Consider the following 20,403-nt stretch of genomic DNA (forward strand, 5'->3'; position numbering starts at 1 on the left):
AAATTTAGTGTGTGTGTGTACAGACCTCAATTTAACAAAATATTTGTTAAGGTTCAGAAATATACACTGAATTTTGGCTTGCCATTGTGAAAACAGAAACCAAGATAAAATACTGTTTCACTTTTTTTTTTTTTTTTGGTAAATTTTAAGGTCAGATTTTTCTTAACTCAAAGTGTGGTTGGAACCACGTTTAGTGCTGCAGAAAGTATATGTTACTGTAAAATCAGCACTCTAAGTGATAGTTACGAAAGCATTTTCTATGATCAGTCCTGTTTGTCCAGTCTACTCACAGAATAAATTAATGCAGTTCTTTTCTCAGAGCTGTTGAGTCCAGCTGTCAATCTTGAGCACTATCCTGGTGGGATCCATTAAGTTAGAACTTGAAAAGAGAATACAAAGTATAGTAGGAAATCAGTTGAGTCTGCCAAATTAGCATAACTATTTTAAGAAGGCAAACTGAAGACTGTAACTTTTCATATGTGTGTTATTAGCTTAAAATTCCTCCTCTTTAGTAAATGGTTAAAGTCTGTTATATCCTGACTTGAAACATTCTTTCATTAACAAATTTCTGATCCTTGTGCATTACATAATGTTCTGTTTTTGTTCCTTGCTATACTCACTGGGGAAGAAAATAAGGAAGAATGATCCTTCTTTGTATCAGAGCCCTGGTGGAGATTCTCAGCACTTCTGAAATCAGGAGCTTTGAACATCTGCTGAATGTGCTGCTCACAGACATGTTTATTCATAAATTTTCCACCATGCCAGTAGCCAGGGTGTGAGTATACCCTCTCCAACACTATCCATCTCAGCAGCTCTCCTCCACCTTGACTCTTGGAAGTTTACCTCATATGCATTAGTTAGCTATTTGCAGAATAAGCTGTGTAACAACCATCCCAAAACTCAGCGGCTCAAAAAACAAAAAAATTATGTATTCTCACTCGTGTGTCTGGGGTCAGAAGTTTGACAGACCTAGACTAGGCTTATATGGTGTTGCCTCGTACATTCAGGTTGGATCCACATGTGCTCCATGCGTCTCTCATCCTTGGTAGCTGACAGGCTTCTCATGGCAATAGCAGAAGCACAGCTAGGTGAATAGAAATAAATACAAGGCCTAGCTAGGCTCAGCATTGGCACACCAGCACTTCTTCCTGCATTCTGCAGTCTTAATCATGTTATATTCCCAAGTCTAGCATCAGTGGGACAGGAAAATGAAGTGGTTGACTCTGGAGGGACTGCTGGAAGGTCACATGGCAAAGAATGAGGAACCTGTGAAGGATGAAGAATTGGAACAATAATGAAATCTCTCAAAGTTGACACTTAAGAACTGGCCCCAGGACCCTTTTCTCTCTCAAAACAGTGTTGTGCGAGGAAGCTCTGGAACACCTCTCGAACTAATTAGACTAGTGATTCAGTAGGTCAGACTCGAAAATCAATCCAGTTCTAATGTTCCCTAGGCCAGTGAAGCTCAAACGTGATCCCTGGACCTCTGCTATTCCCAGGAACCCTTTGTTATTAGTCCACAATAAAATAAGGACCTGGCACCATAGGTAGATTAGCTATAATGCTGAGTACATTGTTAGTTTGCTAAAATTGTTTTTTATAGCAAGAAATTTTTGACGAAGGAAGCACTATGTTGATTTTCAACCAAGCTTAAGGTTCTCTTTGTGTGGCAGACAGGCACTTTGAATAGCATTGCCCTAGAGTTTGCCTGGAAAAATGGATCCCTTAGTCCAAGCTTTTGGTTCTTTCACTAATTATAGGTCACACACAAATCTCCAGAACTGAAGTTAAAACATAATGAATTCAATACTTTAGCTTGGCATTAATCATCCTGTCTTTTTGAAATGATTCCATGGGTGGTACAGGTGCATTCAGACGATAGGGTAATACTAAGATAGATATGAAACTTGGCAGTTATACATAAAGGCATGAGAAAAAGGTAGTACAAAGTGTGACCATATCCTAAGCTCACTACTCTTATGATATAGTCATTATCCTAGGTCTCAATGGAAAAATGTGTTTTCCATTACCTTTTTCAGCATGCTCTAGAAACATTTATTGTGTTCCCAGATGCTGTACAAGGTACCTAACAAAATACAGCTGCGATAAAATAAAATAATTATTACCATTATTAATATGTATGTGCTTTGTCATACATATTATCTCATTCTTATTAGATTAGAACAGTTTTTCCATTTGTTATTTTCATTTAGGAGCTATCAATAAGTAATTTGTAATATCTTTGGGAGATTAAATGGATAAAACTACATCATACTTTTTGGGGTTTATTTCTTCAGTATTACACCAACAGCCACAGTCATATCAGACTTAACTAGAAAAAAGCTCGTGAAAGAGCTCTGGGACCTAACATTTCTGGAAACAGCGCCCAGGAAAGCCAAATTTAGAATATGAAATATATGTATCCATCTCTATATTTTATCACATATGTTACTTATTCTCTCTGAAGCAGTAAGTTGGGCTAAGTTTCATCCTCTGAACTCCCGATGTGTTTGCTGCCTAGAATTCATTGTTTATTCCTTTGTGTTATTTTTCTGTGAGTCTGTTTCACTAAATGACATTTCTGTCATTTCTGCTTTAGATTTTATAAAGCATTTCCACATGTCTTTTTTGTTTATTTGGTTTCTTGTTTGTTTGGGGTCTCTATAATTCAGTTCGTGGAGAAGTTAATATTGTCACTACGTTGCAGATGAAGCAATTGCCACTTAGATGAGGTGATTTTTCCTAAAGATGCACAGCTAGAAAGTAGTCATACAGAACACTCCATTCAAGCACACTTACTTTAAGAAAGCTCATTCACGTTAGCTCTTTTACACTAACGGTGGCAAATATAACGTGTGTGTGACCGTTTCTCCCCCTTCCACACTCAGGACAGGTGCTAATAACTACACATGGTGCCTTCCCCCCGGACACGTCTGCAGTGCTAGAAACATTCCCAGTGCTCTCCTCCAGGAAGGGTCTCCTAATTTTTGGACTTGGCATTCAGTTCGATGTACTTGATTTTTCATGTCCATACCTTGCTTTGTTAGGTTTTATGTCTTTTGTATTTTGTGCGCCATCATACCTACCATTGAACTTTGCTCAGAATAATAAAGGCTACATAAAAATGTCCATAATTTATGGTTAAATGGGTGTAAGTCATAATGTGACAAAATTTGGTTGACTGTAAGGAAGACTTCTTCCTTTTATTATCACTGAATAACTAGGTATTACTGGACCTCACCTTGTGCCAGGCACTGTGCTGTGCATTGGAGGCTCAGGGATTAATTTATTCACTGGGGCATGAAAGGGAGGGAAAAAGGGCATACCACAGCAGACAGAATGTGCAGGGGACCAGGGGCCCAATGATGGGGTGTAAACATTGCTGACCCCTGAGGAGTGAGGGCCACCTTGGCACTCCCTGGCTTACAGTTCACAAGGAAAAGTGTATTACATGAGCTGGGCAAACCCCCCAAAGACATCTTACTTTGTAGAAGCAGTCTAGCAGGAGCAGAGGTCCTAGGTCTCACTGCAGGGTTTGTAAATTGTGGTTTAAAACAGCAGGTGATCTGTTAAGTCAACAAATAGACTCATTGCCTAACTTCTCTTGCATTGCTTCCTCGTATGTAAATATGGGTAAGTTTCTTGCTTCCAGAATTCTCTGAATTTCATTCGTTCAAAAAACATTGGTTGAAAGCTGCCTATTAGCCTCCTTAGGTCTTGATGTAATAGTGAGCGAGACCCAGTCTTTAATTTAATTAATTTAATTTAATTTTTTATGGAAGTACAGTCAGTTTACAATGTAGTGTCCATTTCTGATGTACAGCATGATAGTTCAGTCATACATATACATACATATATTTCTTTTCATATTCTTTTTCATTATAGGTTGCTACAAGATAGTGAAGATAGTTTCCTGTGCTATACAGTATGAACTTGTTATTTATTCATTTTATAGATAGTAGTTAGTATCTGCAAATCTCAAGCTCCCAATTTATCCTCTCCCACTCTTTACGCCCCCCCTCCCCGTAGCCATAAGTTTGTTTCTATGCCTGTTGGTTTGTTTCTGTTTTGTAAATAAGTTCATTTGTGTGTTTAATTCCACATATGAATGGTATATGATACTTTTCTTTCTCTTTCTGGCTTACTTCACTTAGAACCAGGGTCTCAGGGTTTATCCATGTTGCTACAAATGCAGCACTTTTATTCTTTTTTATGGCTGAGTAGTATTCCATTGTATAAATATACCACAGCTTCTTTAACCTGTTATCTGTCAGTGGACGTTTAGGTTGCTTCCACGTCTTGGCTATTGTAAATAGTGCTGCTATGAACATTGTGGGTGCATGTGTTTAAGACCAAGTCTTTATTTTGCAGAAGCTTTCACTCTGGGAAGTGAAGAGCAGGAAATGAAAGAGCATTTTAAGCAAAGCAATAAAGCAGCACAAGTTAAGTTTGTTGTCACAGTGCCTGACCCAAGAAATGCTATCCCCCCCCCCGTTCCCACTTACCATATCATTATAAGATACTCTGTTGATCTTTTAATATAAAAATATCTCTTCCATAATTCCTGGCCAGTGAGAACAGTGGGTGTCACTGAGTTAGTTTTCAAACCTTTCTAGAAGCAGAAATGACGTGATGCATCTGCACAAAACAGCCCCTAAGCAAATGCCAAGGATCCTGTCTGTAACACAGAACAATTAAGTATTGCGCGTTTACTTTCTGTAAGGCTCTAATGGGTACAGCTATATGAGACTTCAGCTCTTCGTCACAAAAGTTAGTGTCCTGATGTGGGTAATAAGTGAAAGTTGGAGGCAATGTCAGCTGGAGAAGTCTTTGTAAAACATAGGACAGGGACCCACAGGAAACCTTGCAGGTGAGAGAAAAGGTCAAGACTTCCAAACTTCTATTATTGTTTATTGAACATTTTCATGTTTGAGTATTTGGGGTTGATGAAGATTACTAATTTTAAGAAAGATCTTTTTTATAATAGTGAGAGATGAGTTGGACAGGACAGTGATGAAAGCTGTGTTGGGTGCTGGGCTGGAAACTGGAACTGGAGAAAGTAGGTGGTGAGGGCTCACGTTTGACCCAAGTGGGGTGAGGCCCAGCCTCCAATGGACAGAAGTCACATCTTCCTGCCTGATGTCCTTGGCATTTGCTTCTATTCACTGAATAATAAAACAGACAGGAAAAACCCCCAAGGAATGTTAGCAGGTAGTTTAAAGGTGGGGGAGATTTCTGAGGACTGAAAAAAGTCAGAGACTTCTGTACAAAATTCTCTTTAATATGACCCCCATTTCTTACATGGCGCTACATGCCAAGTGTGGAAGGAAATGTTTCCACTAACCTCCTTTCACATCAAACAGATGAGAAAACACACCTTCCAGAGCAGGACCCGTGTCATATTAAGGTTTTCATTACAACAGTGGTTGTGATGCCCTGTCCACGTTGAAGGAGCTACACTCAGGGGTTGAATGTGTATTTCAAGCGGCCTTTTATCCCGTGATAAAAACAAACACTATGGTTGCTCAGTCACTACCATTAGTGGCCTCTGCAACTGCCTTCCTGCCGCTTGTTCGTATTCACAGAAGCATGGTGGGTGGACATGGGCTCCAAGGGAGGCGCAGCTTCCTCCAGCCCAGGAGTGTGTTGTGTGAGTGTGAGCCAGGCATGGTAACCCCATTCCCCTTGCCAGGACCAGAGCAGGCTTGGGAACGTGTCCAGTGGGGTGGACGGAATGCCTGCTTCGGGGTGGGCATGGGGCTCCAGAAAGGTCAGATACAGGTTGGGGAAAGCCCTCTGATGGCCTCTCAATCTCACCTTGTGAGGAGGAGCTCTCTGGAGCCATCTGTCACATTTTGAGAACAGCCTACACACCCAGGACGGCAGAACTAAGAGGTGGAAACCATGACCACATCACGGAACCTTGAGTTAACCAACCCTGAATATGTTCCGACTCTAGGCTTCCTATGTGAGACGACACATTTTCTTTATTAAGTCATTTTCAGTTCGGTCACGTGTTACTTGCAGCCTAAATTTGCCTATGAGATCAGTGGGTTGATTAAACATATGATGTTGTGCAAATAAGTTGTAAAATCTCAGAAGGAGCCATTCAGTAAATATTTCTGGAGAGCTTAGGACTCTTCAAAAATTGATAAATTGAGAGAGAATGTGTTTCTATGGAGGTTTTGGACTCTGTAGCACAAACATGAGGTGGATAGTAAAACACCAGCTGGTATTCGGTGTATTTTCCCTATGAGCTCCTCATATGCATGAAAAGGGTTACCTTTGGGACTCTGTTTTTAACCAAAAGTGAACATAGAATTAGCTAATTTGGACAACCATGCAAATTCTCAAACGAGTTTAATGCGTACTAATACTGTGGTACTTTTTAATTTGTTCAGTTTTCACACTGCCCAAAACCCCATTTAGTTCTGTGTGTGTGTGTGTGTGTGTGTGTATGTAAAATGTACAAGCACGTACTAGTTAGAAAATCATGCCTCTGAATGTGCTGCTTTATTTAAGGGAAGTGTTAAATAGATGATTTTCCTATGTGCACAGGTGCTTTTTTTATATTCCAGATGCAACGGCAATGCTGTCTTGTCTTTTCTTTTTTATCTTGAAGTGCCAAGAGAGATGACCCGTAGTTCTTCCTGCCTCTGAAATTGATCTTTTTTGAACTTAAAATGTAGCTTTGCTCACACCTGAGACCCCTTGAGAATAAACAAAATCTGCATGTCTTTTTCAAGCAGTCTCCTGTCAGTCTAAGAGGAAAAGAGAACCTTGTTTTAGTCACTGGCTTCTCCGAGCATGGCACCTGTAGCAAGCTTACAGAAGATTAGTAAGTCTAGCTCAGTTTAAAAGTCAGCATTTTATTTAGTGGGGGAGAGTATAGCTCATGCTTAGCATGGAAGAGTTCCTGGGTTCGATCCCCAGAACCTCCATTAAAAATAAGTAGTTAAATAAGTAAACCTAATTACCCCCCACCACTCCCCCCCCAAAAAAATTTAAAAAAAATAAAGTTAGCATTTTATTGAATGTGTTTCAGAATGAAATCTAATAAGGTTTAAAAGCAATTACTCATAGTTTATGAATAAAATTTAAAATATCATAAAATAACAGTTCAGAGCCTCAGACACACTGGCAATATCCTTTGAAGACTTAAGATGATGGGAGTAGAAAGTTCTATCTTTTCTCTTCCTTTGCAGAAGCAACAGTAACAGAAGAACCTAGGACTTGCCCGTTGTGCCTAGTGGCGTCATACTTAGGATGAAAACGTGAACCTGTTCGGCTGTCTACATGCAGCTTCTGATTCCCGTCAGGCATTCTGTAAGGTCTCAGTCAGTGCTTACAAAGTGATGGACTGCCTTGGGTCTTGCCCCAGAAAAATAACTTCAGATTTTTTTCTGCTTGTCATTAAGCTATTATCTGATTATTATCAATATGTGGATTCCCAGGGAAGCCAGATAGATGCTACTATGTCATTGGTCATTCTTTTTTACCCCCTATATTGTCTTCCAGTGTTCTAGCAGAAACCACAGTAGGACTCTGAAGATGTCTATTTAGATGCCTGAATAGACCCCTTTTAACAAATTATGGAGGCATAGTTCCATCATCCTCAATATTCATTAAATGCTAGTATGGATTGTCCTTTATTAAAGGCCAGCCCTTTTCTCCTATCTCATCTGAAAAAAAACAAAAAACAAATCTAGATTACAACAGGAGTGGTCCAACAGGAAAGCAAGTTTGCCTTATATTGACATACATTTTGCAAGCCAAGGGTATATTACAAGAATTTTTTATCAAATAATTGACATAACATTATATGAGTTTCATGTGTACAGCATAATACTTCAATATCTGCATATATTGCAAAATGATCACCACAGTAAGTCCTGTTAACATCCATCACCAGACATAATTACAATTTTTTTCTTGTGATGAGAACTTTTAATACCTACTCTTAGCAATTCTCAAATATACGAGTATTGTTCATTATAGTTACCTTTCTATACATTACATCTCCAGGATTTATTTATTTTATAACTGGAAGTTTGTACCTTTTGACCACTTTCACACATTTTGCAAGCATTATGAATAATCTCTAAAGGATAATATGTATTAAAGGGTTTCCAAGTTCCTAATTTGATAGTCTGACTCTATCATGTACAGTACGTATTTTCCAAACATATATTTAGTTGTTTAACTTAGTTTTCCATATCAAAAATAACGTTATTTGCCACTGTTTTTTTTAATTGAAGTGTAACTGACCTACAACACTGTTAGTTTCAGGTGCATAACGTAGTGATGCGATATTCCTATCCATTACAAAATGATCACCACGATCGTTTTGTACTAAGTCTGGTTACTGTCAGTCACCATACAAAGTTAAATTACAATGTTATTGACTGTGTTTCATGCTGTGAATTTCATCCCCATGACTCACTTATTTTGTGACTGGAAGTTTGTAGGTCCCAATCTCCCTCATGTATTTCACTCATTCCCATATTTTTGCTTCAAAGTTAACGGTTGTAGAGAGTAAGCAGTGTGATCTTACTTGAGATGGGAATCAATCTTTTCTGAAGTATCATCTATCAGCTCACATGATGGCTTTATTTACTGGCTCATTTATTAACTCCTGCAACAAACAGTTAAGATCTGCTAGCTGTTAGGGATCACGCATGGTGCTAGGACCAGGGATAAGCTTGCCTGTGGTGGTGGGCAGCACCAGAGCAACTGGATGTATAAAGTATTGAAATGAGAAGAAGAAAATCCAGTGACTGTTAGCCTCATTTGTTCAGTTCTTCCCTCTTAATCTGCATAACTGGTTACAGAAATCTGATTGTCTCCTACTTAGAGTAGGTGATGCAATTAAAATAAGTCACGATGTCAATAAAGAATAAAATAAAACTTATCTCTGCTACATATAAGCAAGTGACTTCTATTTCAAGTACGTTGTGATAATGAAGACTTGATGCCTAACGTTCCCTTGACTTTTAAATAGACTGATAAACATTAAGCATTGTAGTGGCCTGAAACATATTTAGTAAACAGTAGCTGTTGTGAAAATTATTATTTTAACCCAGCATTCATTGATATTCTAAGAACACAGAAATGATGTGCTGTATAATTTTATTTTGCACAGAAATTTCTTTGCTCCTAGACAGGTAAACCACGCAATTGTTCTACATTACTTCCAAGCAAATATTCATTCAACAAGTATTTACTAGGTACCCACTGTGAATAATACTCCAGAAATTTATAATCTTGTTGAACAGGCAAGAAAAAAGCTCAGTGTTGAGTGACCAGGAGACGTAGACTAAGATGCAGCGTTGAAGTGAGTAATGTAAGCAAAGGATGCCATTCTGTCTGTGCGTCCCTGGGTCCTTACCAGACATTGTTAATCACTTCCATTTTTCCCCATTTACTAAAGAAATAGGCTCAGAATCCTTTTTTGCAGGAAGCTAATGCCCTCAGATTTACCTGCTGGTTACACGATTTGCCATCTGTAGCAAGACAGCAAGTTCTAAGGAACATCAGGCTCCCTTACTCAGATATGTTTTCTGGCACCTCGGTACAATTTTTCTTCCCCTGTGGTCACCAAGTCTCCGTCTGTGAATCCTCTGCCCCTGTTTTTCTCCTCTGACCATGTCTCCCACCATCACTGCAATGATTTATAGTAAAATAACAATGAGATGTTACTTAGCACGTGGATATATCATGCTACCAGCTGAGAAAAAAAATAAGTCAAGCGTTCACTTCAGATATAGGAAGCAGGTAAACCACTGAAGCAGTTCCTGGCAGTGCTCATCAGTGTCTCATTTTCCTCTACTTCGGGTTACCCACCCCGGTGGAAGTTAAGGTCTGGCCATGTGATTAGCTTTGACCAGGGAAATATAAACAGGAGTATTGTTTTAAAAATGATGGGTAATTCTTCATCTCCTGGGCTCCCCCAGCTGTGACTGTTAATATTACAATAACGATGCTTCAATAGCTCGGGTTTGCACCAGGCTCCAGGAAATGTAACATCGGAATTAACGGACTCACATCCAGAAAAAAAAGAACCCAAATGATTTCACTTTGGAATCAACTACATTAAATATTGATATTCCGATAAAACAGGAGGCAGAGCCCGTCAACCCAAAGGGAAATGCAGTGTGGGCGAGAAACAAAATCTTGCTGCTAAAACCACTGAGATGTAGGCGTAATTTAACCTCTCGTGACTAGCACCGCTTTCTGACTGTGGGTGGTTCGAGGGAGGAATCCATCACCAGACAAGGCAACAAATTGAAGAGACTTGATAGCATGAGATTTGACAGGGAAACAAAACTCTTGTCTCATTCCAAAACGCTGTCCATTGTAAAACCCAGCACTGATTTAGTAATAGCTTCAGTGGGGAAAAGGGATTGGCACTGAAAGCACACAAAACTTTTTTTTTTTGACAAGGAAAGATGTGTTTTTATTTCTTTTATTTATTTTAAACAATTTTATTGTGGTATAATTTCTGAACAGGAAACTACGCATATTTCAGATGTACAGTTTGATGAATTTTGATACATTGTATCATTGAAGCCACCACCGGCAATCAAGATAGCTAACATTTCCATCACTCCCCCAAGAGGTGCAAAGTTCGAACTCCCAGTTTATCCTTGCCTACTCCCTTTATCCTCTGGTAACCTCTACGAAATTCTTTTTTAATGGAATGGTAATAGCATGGATTTATCCATGAACGTATAACATCTTTTATTTCATTATCTCAATGAAAGTCCAAGTACAAGCCTTTTTAAATTGAGCGTCAAAAGTCTTCAAAATCATATCTGTCCTTCAGCACTGATACATAGTTTCAAGGTCACACGATCTTTTTCATAACCTGTGTGTGAGAGAGAGACCTTGATTTGACTAGCTTAGCACTTTTCAGCCCAAGAGAACTTTAAGGAGTATTGAAGAATACTGGACATTTGCTTGTATTTTTTGTTTAATTACTTGTTGTATCATTTTTCATTTAAGTGAGTGACCTATCACTAGAATGAAACAATTCTCTGGAAAGCCAGCCACTTTTGACAGATAGATATTTTATCACCATCACAATGCATGAACTGTTTGCATCAATATCTCATAGCTTTGACAATTCTTTGACCTATTCTGAGATATATGGTAATTTCTACTGCCTTTATTTGTATTGTCTGAGATGGGAAAGGAATTTGTTTTCTTGAATCTCAATGACAAATCAAACTTCAACTTTATTTACTCGGATACATTTTCTTAGCTTTGGTCCCGTAAACTACTTGATCATTTCTTCACAAGAGCATATGGATGAGATACTGTATCTCCATTATTTTATTATATTTATACTTACTTTCCTTCATACTCATTTATATGCACAAAACCTTTTTTATCTTAGTGCTGCATTATAGTACAACTTTTATATAAAGGTATTTTAAATGACAAGTAAATATGCAATTATAAGCTACCATTCTTTTGGGATGCTACCAATGAAAACATCTGAGGTTGAAATCAGATGAACAGTTACCTCCTAAGCATTAACTAGATTTGCGTACACAAAAGCTGTGACAACTGCGTCCCAAGTTGCTGTACTCTCTAACAGCTGGACAGTCACCTTCAACAGTAATCATGAGGCATTTCCCCATTTTAAAATATTAGTATGTGAAAAAAGTATTCTGGAATTCAGTGAGATTTGGTGTTGAAAAATGAATCCATAAGTAGCTCTAAAGCCATATAATTTAATAATGTTTAAGTATAATTATAGATATGTAATTTTATATATATTGTTTATATATATTATACGAGATATGATTAATGTCTATGTTAATTTATATTTCAATAATAAATATACACTTGTATAGATATATACAAACTTTAAATAATCAACCATGTGATTATCATTTTAACTTGCAGTTAGTTTTCTCTTAGGATTTGATGAGCCCTTTACTCAGCTGTGATTAAGAAAATGTTTTCTCTGGCACACAAATTAAGTTTTTGATCATTAGGATATTTCACAATCATCTTCTTGGTTGCACACTGTTCAGTCCCAGTCAGCTTTGTTGGACTTCCTCCAGAAACCTGCCCTGTAAAGTAATTTCAGAAAACTGTCCCTCTTTGTAAATACTCAAAGTCCATAATTCAAGTCATCTTCCTTGACTATGTTTGTAACAGCGTTGCGTTTCCTATAATAAGTGTTTTCTAGCAGAAATGCCAGATTGACTTCCTTCTTGGTATGACTTTTCTTTCTATTTTGCCTTTACCTTTCTTTCTTAAAAAAAAAAAGTTTTGCAGAAATTTAATTCATGTAGGTTTTCAAATTTATTAACTACGTTTATGGGCACATCAAGTAATTACGACAGAGAAAACAATTACGGTAATGCAAAATGTTTTCTTTTCCTCTTAATATCTGCTGTTTATGTAGCTGTATCTTTTATATTCCTGTTACCCTTTATCTGTGCCTTCTTTCCTGTTTTCCTTTTTCTTTTTAATTGAAATCTAGTCAGTTTTCAGTGTTACATCAGTTTCTGGTGTAGAGCATGATAGTTCAGTCACACATATACACACATACGTTCGCTTTCGTATTCTTTTCCATCGTAGGTCACTACAAGATGCTGAATACAGCTCCCTGTGCTGTACAGTAGGGCCTTGTTGTTTATCCATTTTGTATATAGTGGTTAGTATCTGCACATCTAAAACTCCCGATGTATCCTTTAAAGCATCCTAGCCCGTTACCTTTCTGTATCTTGGAGCTACGTTGGCCGTGGGGAGAGCAGGTTTTTTTTTTTTTTGTCATTCGGTCTGTCTTGTTTTCTGGATGTTGAGTTTGCAGGGTTGAAAAGATCTCACTTTTCTGCGGCCTAATCTATAACACTTTCTGTCACGCCATTCCCCGTCGCCCCTCCCCATCTGCCACACTTGTGAGTGTTGCTGTATCACATCCTTTGCCTGTCAACAGCATCATGACACAGAGAGACTGTCATAGAAGAGAAGAGAATTATCCGAGAATTAATTAACTTGAATTATCCTAATGTGATGAAACATAGCATGGCTATTTTAGGGCAATCTTTATTTTCACTGGTTTTACTTTTCTAAAAACTTAAGAGAAAACATTATTTCCATTTTGATACAATTTTACAATCACTTCTGTAACCTAGCTGTCAAATACAAGCAGTTTTGAAGGAAAGGGTATAATTGTTCCTTATAAGATCCAGTGAGGTGAGGAGTAATAGACATCAATGCAGTACTTTGACCATTACTACACTCCTGTGACTGTTACTGGAAAATATTCAGAAGGACTTTATGATAGATAGCCTGTTTTTTTTTTCTTTTCTTATTTGAGGGACTCAGATTTTTAAAGAAGAATAATTTTGAGCTCAGGGAATGATCAATTGATTCTTCTCCCAAAATAGTGTCTCCAAATTGTTACTCTGAGGAAGGTTATACATGTTATATATATATATATACATAATGTTATAAAACATTAATGCTTTGGTTTGTGCCAAAAGGAACTGTAATTAGAATAAAAAGATATGTAACTCCTCCCCAAAGCTTTCTAAGCAGAAAGAATTTGTATTACTATTGATTCTTCGAAAAATCTCTGCTGGAGAATTCTAAATAAATACCTGACGTTTAATTACGTTTGCTCTTGAGTTGCTTAAAAGCGGAGTGACTTGTTTTTAGAGAGCTGTTATGGGCTTTCGGAAGACGTTCTTGCCAGGACCATGTGCCAGGTGTTAACCAAAAATTCCTTAATGAGGATTGTTTCCGCTAGCAGTCCCAGGAGGAATTTCGTTCGTTGACCTCACACTTTAGTGCCTTAGGAAACACGGGGGGGGGGGGGAGAAAAACATTGAAAATGCTTTCACGCTGATTTTTAAACTCATATTGTTAATGAAGTCTAATTTTCACCTCCAGCGGTTCCCAAGGTGAGACTCCAGCCCTGTGCTTTTAAGTTAGGAGATAATGTATGGAAAATGATCAAATTCAATTCAGTTTTATCCCCACTGTATATTTGCGAGTCTGCTCTCCAAATTAACCTATTCATTTTAAAATTAGGGCACAGCTCAGTGGTAGAGCGCATGCCCAGCATGCACGAGGTCCTGGTTCAATCCCCAGTACCTCCATTAAATAGATAAATAAACCTAATTACCCTCAAGAAAGGAAGTTGAAAAAAATTTAAAATTAGGGACCCCTGCTCTAGTCTTTCACATTCTCCATCTCTCCCTTGTTTCTTTCTCTGTCTTCTATAAGCCACTGCGCCAGGTTCGCGGATGGTTTTGTCTTCATTCTAGAACACTTTTGTATACTGTGTTGTTATTCGTTGCGGGAGAGTGCAATGATTACTTGAGGTAGTTTAGTGATAATAATAATACTGCATTAGGCAAAGCATAGACCCGACTCTCGATTAGTTTTGCTGAGTTTGCTGTTTTAAATTCAATGGTTGCATAGAGCAAGAGCCTGGGCGATTTGTCAGTCACCTGATTTCCTATTCTGCTTAATAGATCTGAGAGTAGACCCCGACTACAGCCAGAGTGTCCTGCTCTTAGTCCAGCATGGTTCTTTCCTTTCTTGGTTACAGCTTTTTAAAGCCTGGCTCTGGTGAAGCTTATATTTGATGGAAATAGTGCAGAAAAAGAGGTAGTCATTTCATAATTAATGTGTGAACCAGAGGACAAGCAGGATTATTTCAGTGGAACTCTGCCCAAAATAATCCTTCAGTGTTCATGCCAGACACGTTCCCGCAAATGTCAGGCCCGCTGACTTCACCAAAATTGAATTTCCTAGAAATAAAATATTTGGGCATTTTTCAACTCTTTTACTGATAAAACTGCCTTTTATTTGTTATCTTGCTTCCAAGTGCCTTTCAGGTCTCAAGAACTCTGCATACACATTATTTGCAGTAACTGTTCATCTGTGTATGCATTTAACAGATATATTTTGGGAGTCTCCATATGCCCGGACTGGTCAGGCTCTGGGGTTACGTGGGTGAACAAGACATAGTCCTTTCCCTCAAGAAATGCAATATTCTACATATGATTTTTTTTTTACATTTCCTCTGAAACTTTCAAAAAATTATAAAGCACCTTTTAGTATCTAAGTTTTAATCCTTGTACCTAAGCAAGAGTTTAAAAAAGAAAAAATGTTTCTACATTAACAGATTTATTTATTTTTCCTCCTTAACGTGTTCTGCAGAAATCTGATAGACTAAGTGGCCAGTTCTGTGCCCAGGACACTTCTCTAGCTGATGAGAAATAAAGATTTTCGTAAATAATATGTTTGAACAACTTGTCGAAGTATCCATTGGTACTCTGATTTTAGATGACAACATGCAACTATATATATAATCATAGTTAGATGGAAAAAGTGTCTATTTATCCCGTTGAAGGTTTTGGATTTCAGATTCCATTGTTACATCACTGCCTCACTCGCGTCTGCTGGTCACAGTCAAACAACCTGCAGTTCTGTCTTCTTGGAAGAAAATTGTTGAGCTGTCATGTTATTTGGACCTCAAAGGACTCTTAAATGCCACATTATCCAGCCCCCTAAACTAATGTTTAGGAAACTGAAGCCAGAAAGATGATATGGTGTGTCCAAAGCTACTGCTGGTTGCAGTGGGACAAGTTACCAGGGCTAGAATATGATGGAGCTGAACTTGACTCTGCTCTTCCGTATACCAGCCCTCCATTCTTTTCACTTACAAGTCACTTTAACATCTCTGTGTCGATTTCATTACCTGTTATAAAGTAACAAAACAAAATTAAATTTAAAAGAAGAGGCAGAATGAAAGCAGTGGTATTGACTGCAATGATATTTACTTTTTGTCAGCTTATATTTACGATGAACTCACAAAAGTGGATGCTTGTGGACTATGTTGCACCCTACAAAAAGTAGGCGGTTGTATCTGGGTGGTTTAACAGCAGAAGTTGGACTGTTAAGTCTGTATAGCGTTGGACTACATTCTGGGCTAACATTGCTCCTGTGATCTGTCACGTGATCATGGAACAGCCCTTTTACAAATGAAATTTTATAATAAATCCCTTGGCAAGTTGGGAATTTCCTGACTCAATGAGCATTCCTTGCTTTTGGCTTGTAGCTGCGTAACATGGGGCTTGTGACCCTCAGTCACGCTGCTGCCTCCTGCATGTCTTACGGAGACAATGGGGCAAATGAGTATGTCTGTGCTGCTCGCTGAATTTGTGTGCAGTGGCACCATCTGCAGAGATATGTTTCTGTGTAATAGTTGATGAAGTATTTTAATGCTTACTGCAATAACTCAGCATTTACCCTTTGCATCTTATGTCATCATAGATAATATTACAATCTGGGAAGAAGAAATAAAATATTGCCATTATTTGTAATTTCGTTTCTCCTTAAACACTAGAATTTGTGATGGTAGCTCTTACTCTAGGTCACTGTCTTCCAAAAATGATGTTCTAGAGAAGGTTTCGAGGTCAGAGACAGGGAAGCGAGTCCAAGACAGGCCATCAGTCAGGGAGGTAAGATGAAAAATCAGATGAGAGCTATGAGTTAAAACGAGGTGGCGAAGGAGCCAGGGAAGTCGAGAATAAGAAGTAAAAGAGTAGAAAGTATAGATGGTCAGTAGTTCTCAAACTTAAGGGAGCATCCGAATCACGTGGAAAGCTTATTAAAACAAATAGTGCTGCAGTGAAAAAGAATGTAAAAATGAATATACGTATATTCATATATGACTGAAAAATTGTGCTCTACCCCAGAAATTGACACAACATTGTAAACTATAATTCAATTAAAAAGCAAACAAACAAACAAAAAAAAAACCAAATAGTACTTCACTCCACCCCCAGCTTTCCTGCTTCAGTAGGTCTGGGGTGAAGGCTGATAATCCGCATTTCTGTCAAGCTCCCAGGTGATGATGCTGGTCTAGGGACCACACCTTGAGAACAAAGGTTGTTCTGGGTATATCCCAGGGTGAGTGATGGTGCCTGCAGAACCTTGATGAGCTCCTGGGATACTTGGTTGGATGAGATGAGTTTCCTTAAAGGGTTGGGGACAGAATAGACAAAACATTTTGGCTTTTCTTTTTTTTTTTTTTTCATTTCGATTGGCTTTCTTAAAAAAGTCAAATACATAATACAGAGTTGTGAGGATGTGAGCCTCCTTCTTTTTTGGGGGGGGTCATTAGGTTCATTGATTGATTGATTGATTGATTGATTGGAGGTGCTGGGGATTGAACCCGGGACCTTGTCTATGCTAGGCATGCACTCTACCACTGAGCTCTACCCACCGTGAACCTCCTGCTTACTAAAATGTAGCAGAAGAACTGACATTCTTGTCATATAAACATGAATGAAAATTATTCCCTCTCTATAAAAAGTGATATATTTCATGCTTTTATAGTTTTAACAACAGCATAGAGCTCTGGTTAAGGGTGTGTGCTCTGAAGACAGCCTAGGGGCAGACATTGATTCCATCACTAGCTTTGCGCTGAGGTCATCAGTTTTTTTAAACTCTGTCAGCCTCCTTTGTGAAGTTGAAGATATTACTAATTGCCTAGGGTCGTTGTGAGGATTAAATGAAATCGCGAATTTACACAACTCATTGGAGTGCCCGGCACATAATTATTGCTCCGAAGGTGGTAGTTATTATTGGAACACCAAAGTCAAGGCTTTCATTCAGGAACGTGACTTTGTATATAACACTTGGTAGTGACCTCGGGTTACACCTGATGGGTGGCTCTCTGTATCTATAATTCGTTACAACTCTTCTGCTAAGAATGGCCCTCCGTTTGGCATGAAGTTATAAATTATATGTAAACAATGTGACTCAAAATTCGAAGTGAATTACAGATAGCAAAGAGTCCAAAAATGCCTCTAGCAAATTTCAGACTAAGACAGAAAACTCTCTTCGGTTACACGGTGGTTAAGGGCGTCAGCTCCGGGGCCAGAGCCCAGTGATGCGGCTCCAGACCCCGTGCTCTGGTCTCCCAGTCCCGAGGCAGGGCGTGGGGGCGTCAGCTCCTCCGGCTACCTCGGCTCTTCCCAGACTGGCTCCCTCAAAAGTCTAACAGGGCAAGTGCAACACATTAAATACTGAAATGAGTTTAAAAAAAAAAGTTGAAACTCCCACGTGTGCAAGAACACGTATAAAAGAGAGCGAAGCCTTCGCGTTGCCCAGGCTGGCTCCTTATTCACTCTCCATTTCTTATTTTGGAAGCTTTAACAGCCACCCTCCGCAGCCCAGCCTTTCAGTGGTTCCCACCAGCAATTTAAACCTCCCTGACCAGGCTCACTGAATTACAGGCCTCGGAGTGAACTCTCTGCCATAGGATGCAAATAGATTGTGGCTGGAGTTCTGCTTCTGGAGGGGCCTAAAAAGGCGAAATCTAAAATGCAAAAAACTCTGGACATTGGGAGACAAAAAAATGGGTCCACTATGCAGTATCATTCTGTTACGAGCTACCGGGACTTAGGTCAGATTTCGCAGGTTAAGGGCCCGGTCCCTGCAAGACTGCACTTCAGTCACCAGCTGACGACTGCGGGGCACCTTACCGACTGGCTGTGAGCTCAGGGTTCCCCGTGAGTCCCTCGGGCTTGGTCATTTGCTAGGACAACTTGTAGAGCTAAAGCAAGCACAATTACTTTTCCTAGAAAGGGTGCAAATCAAGACCAGCCAAATAACAAGACACATAGGGCGAGGCCTGGGCACGTCCCGAGCGTGAAGCTTCCATGTCCTCAGGAGGTCAGTGTGTGTCACCAGCCAGGAAGCTGACCCAGGCCACAGTCACCAGAGCTTTCATTGAGGCTTCCCTCTGTGGACATAATTGATGGAGTCACTGGCAACAGGATAGGGCTCAGTGCCCAAGACCCCTTACGTCCGGGAGGTTGGGAAGTCAGGCTGATAACAGGCTCAAAGCCCTAACCCTCCTGTCACAGGATTAGTCCTTCTGTTACATCCAGTCCTCCTCCAGAGGCTGTTTAGGGGCCCACAGTGAATCACTGCATTAGCCTAGACTCAGGTGTGGCCCCAGGGGCCCACGTGAATAATAAAGATGCTTCAGTCACTTGGGAAATTCTCAGGGTTTAAAAGTTCCCTCTTAGGAACCCAGGACAAAGATCAGACAAATTCTGTATTATACAACATACAGAAAATAGAATGAGAATTGGAACTATTTTAAGTCACCAAAAACTAAGGCCAAAAAATTACGACTTTTATGATGGACAGACAACTGGAAAATGTCTTCTGAATTTAAAATAAGCGGTCAATAAACACCATTAGAATCTTTTGATTTGGTTTTCACTCACTTGTTCGTTCGTTCAGCAGTGTTTATTGAGTACCTCTTATGCTAACCATTTGAAGACATACTGTCACACTGTCAATGTAAAAAAATATATATATTTGTACAGCTGACCCTTGAACAATGTGAGGTTTAAGGTGCCAGTACCCCACACAGTCAAAAACCACGCATATCACTTTTGACTCCCCCCAGAACATGACCACTAATAGCCTACTGTTGGCCAGAAGCCTCACTGTTAACATCAATAGTGGATTAACACATATTTTGTATCTTATATGTATTATATGCTGTATTCTGCAAGAAAATAAGCTAGAAAAAAAAGTTACGAAAATCATAAGGAAGAGAAAATACATTTACAGTATGTACACGTATTTGTTTAAGAATCTGCATTAAAGTGGACCCACACAGTTCAAACCCACGCTGCTCAAGGGTCAGCTGTATTACATGGAAAAGAGGAAGGACAAAGGATTTGAAATGATTTGCATATTTTAATTTCAATCTGAGTAAACCTAAGGTCTGAGATAACTAAGTTTGCTTGTCAAAAATAACGTTAAGAGAGCTCCCAAAGTGCAAACCATGAGGCATCACGTCTCGATTTGTGAAGATTCGGGGGAGGTAGGGGGTAACGGAAGAAATGTGTAAGTTGTTTCTTTAACCACAAGGCTGCCATTTGGCCTCCCGTTTTTAAACAAAATCAAGAAGTGCTTTGCAATGCGATGTGTTTTAAACTGTTCTTTTTTTGCTTTCCTGTAATTGGAGCAACATACTAATTTAAACAAGTTGTGACTACTAACAGAGAGCAATCACCTCACAGACTTGTACCGAAGAGATGAGACCATCCCGGTGACAGGACACGGCCACGTGCAGAGTCCCCGCTTCCCAAACAGCTACCCCAGGAACCTGCTTCTGACCTGGCGGCTGCACTCCCAGGAGAAAACGCGCATACAGCTAGCCTTTGACAATCAGTTCGGATTAGAAGAAGCGGAAAATGATATCTGTAGGTAAGTGGGAGAAAAAAAATCCATTTTAGGGTAAAATTTCAAGGTGAAAAAAAGATGGATTTAAAACATCACTTGTCTTTTGGGCCCTTTGGACCTACCCAAGGTATGCAAGTTCTTTTTTAAAAAGCT

The 20,403-nt window shown here is 39.2% G+C and overlaps 1 protein-coding gene across 2 annotated transcripts in view; it reads left to right on the plus strand.

Annotated features, from left to right (window-relative positions):
* PDGFD (platelet derived growth factor D) overlaps positions 1-20,403 on the plus strand; it is a 221,954-nt gene that overhangs the window by 127,971 nt on the left and 73,580 nt on the right. Inside the window, exon 2 of one of the 2 annotated variants that reach the window (XM_031675363.2) lies at positions 20,088-20,274. In XM_031675363.2, the coding sequence (XP_031531223.2) occupies positions 20,088-20,274 (187 nt within the window). Of the gene's footprint in view, positions 1-20,069; positions 20,275-20,403 lie in introns of both variants that reach the window. The other variant, XM_031675362.2, reaches the window with a different exon arrangement.

The sequence above is a fragment of the Vicugna pacos genome, chromosome 10 (assembly GCF_048564905.1).
Source record: "Vicugna pacos chromosome 10, VicPac4, whole genome shotgun sequence".
NCBI classification, from domain to species: Eukaryota; Metazoa; Chordata; class Mammalia; order Artiodactyla; family Camelidae; genus Vicugna; species Vicugna pacos.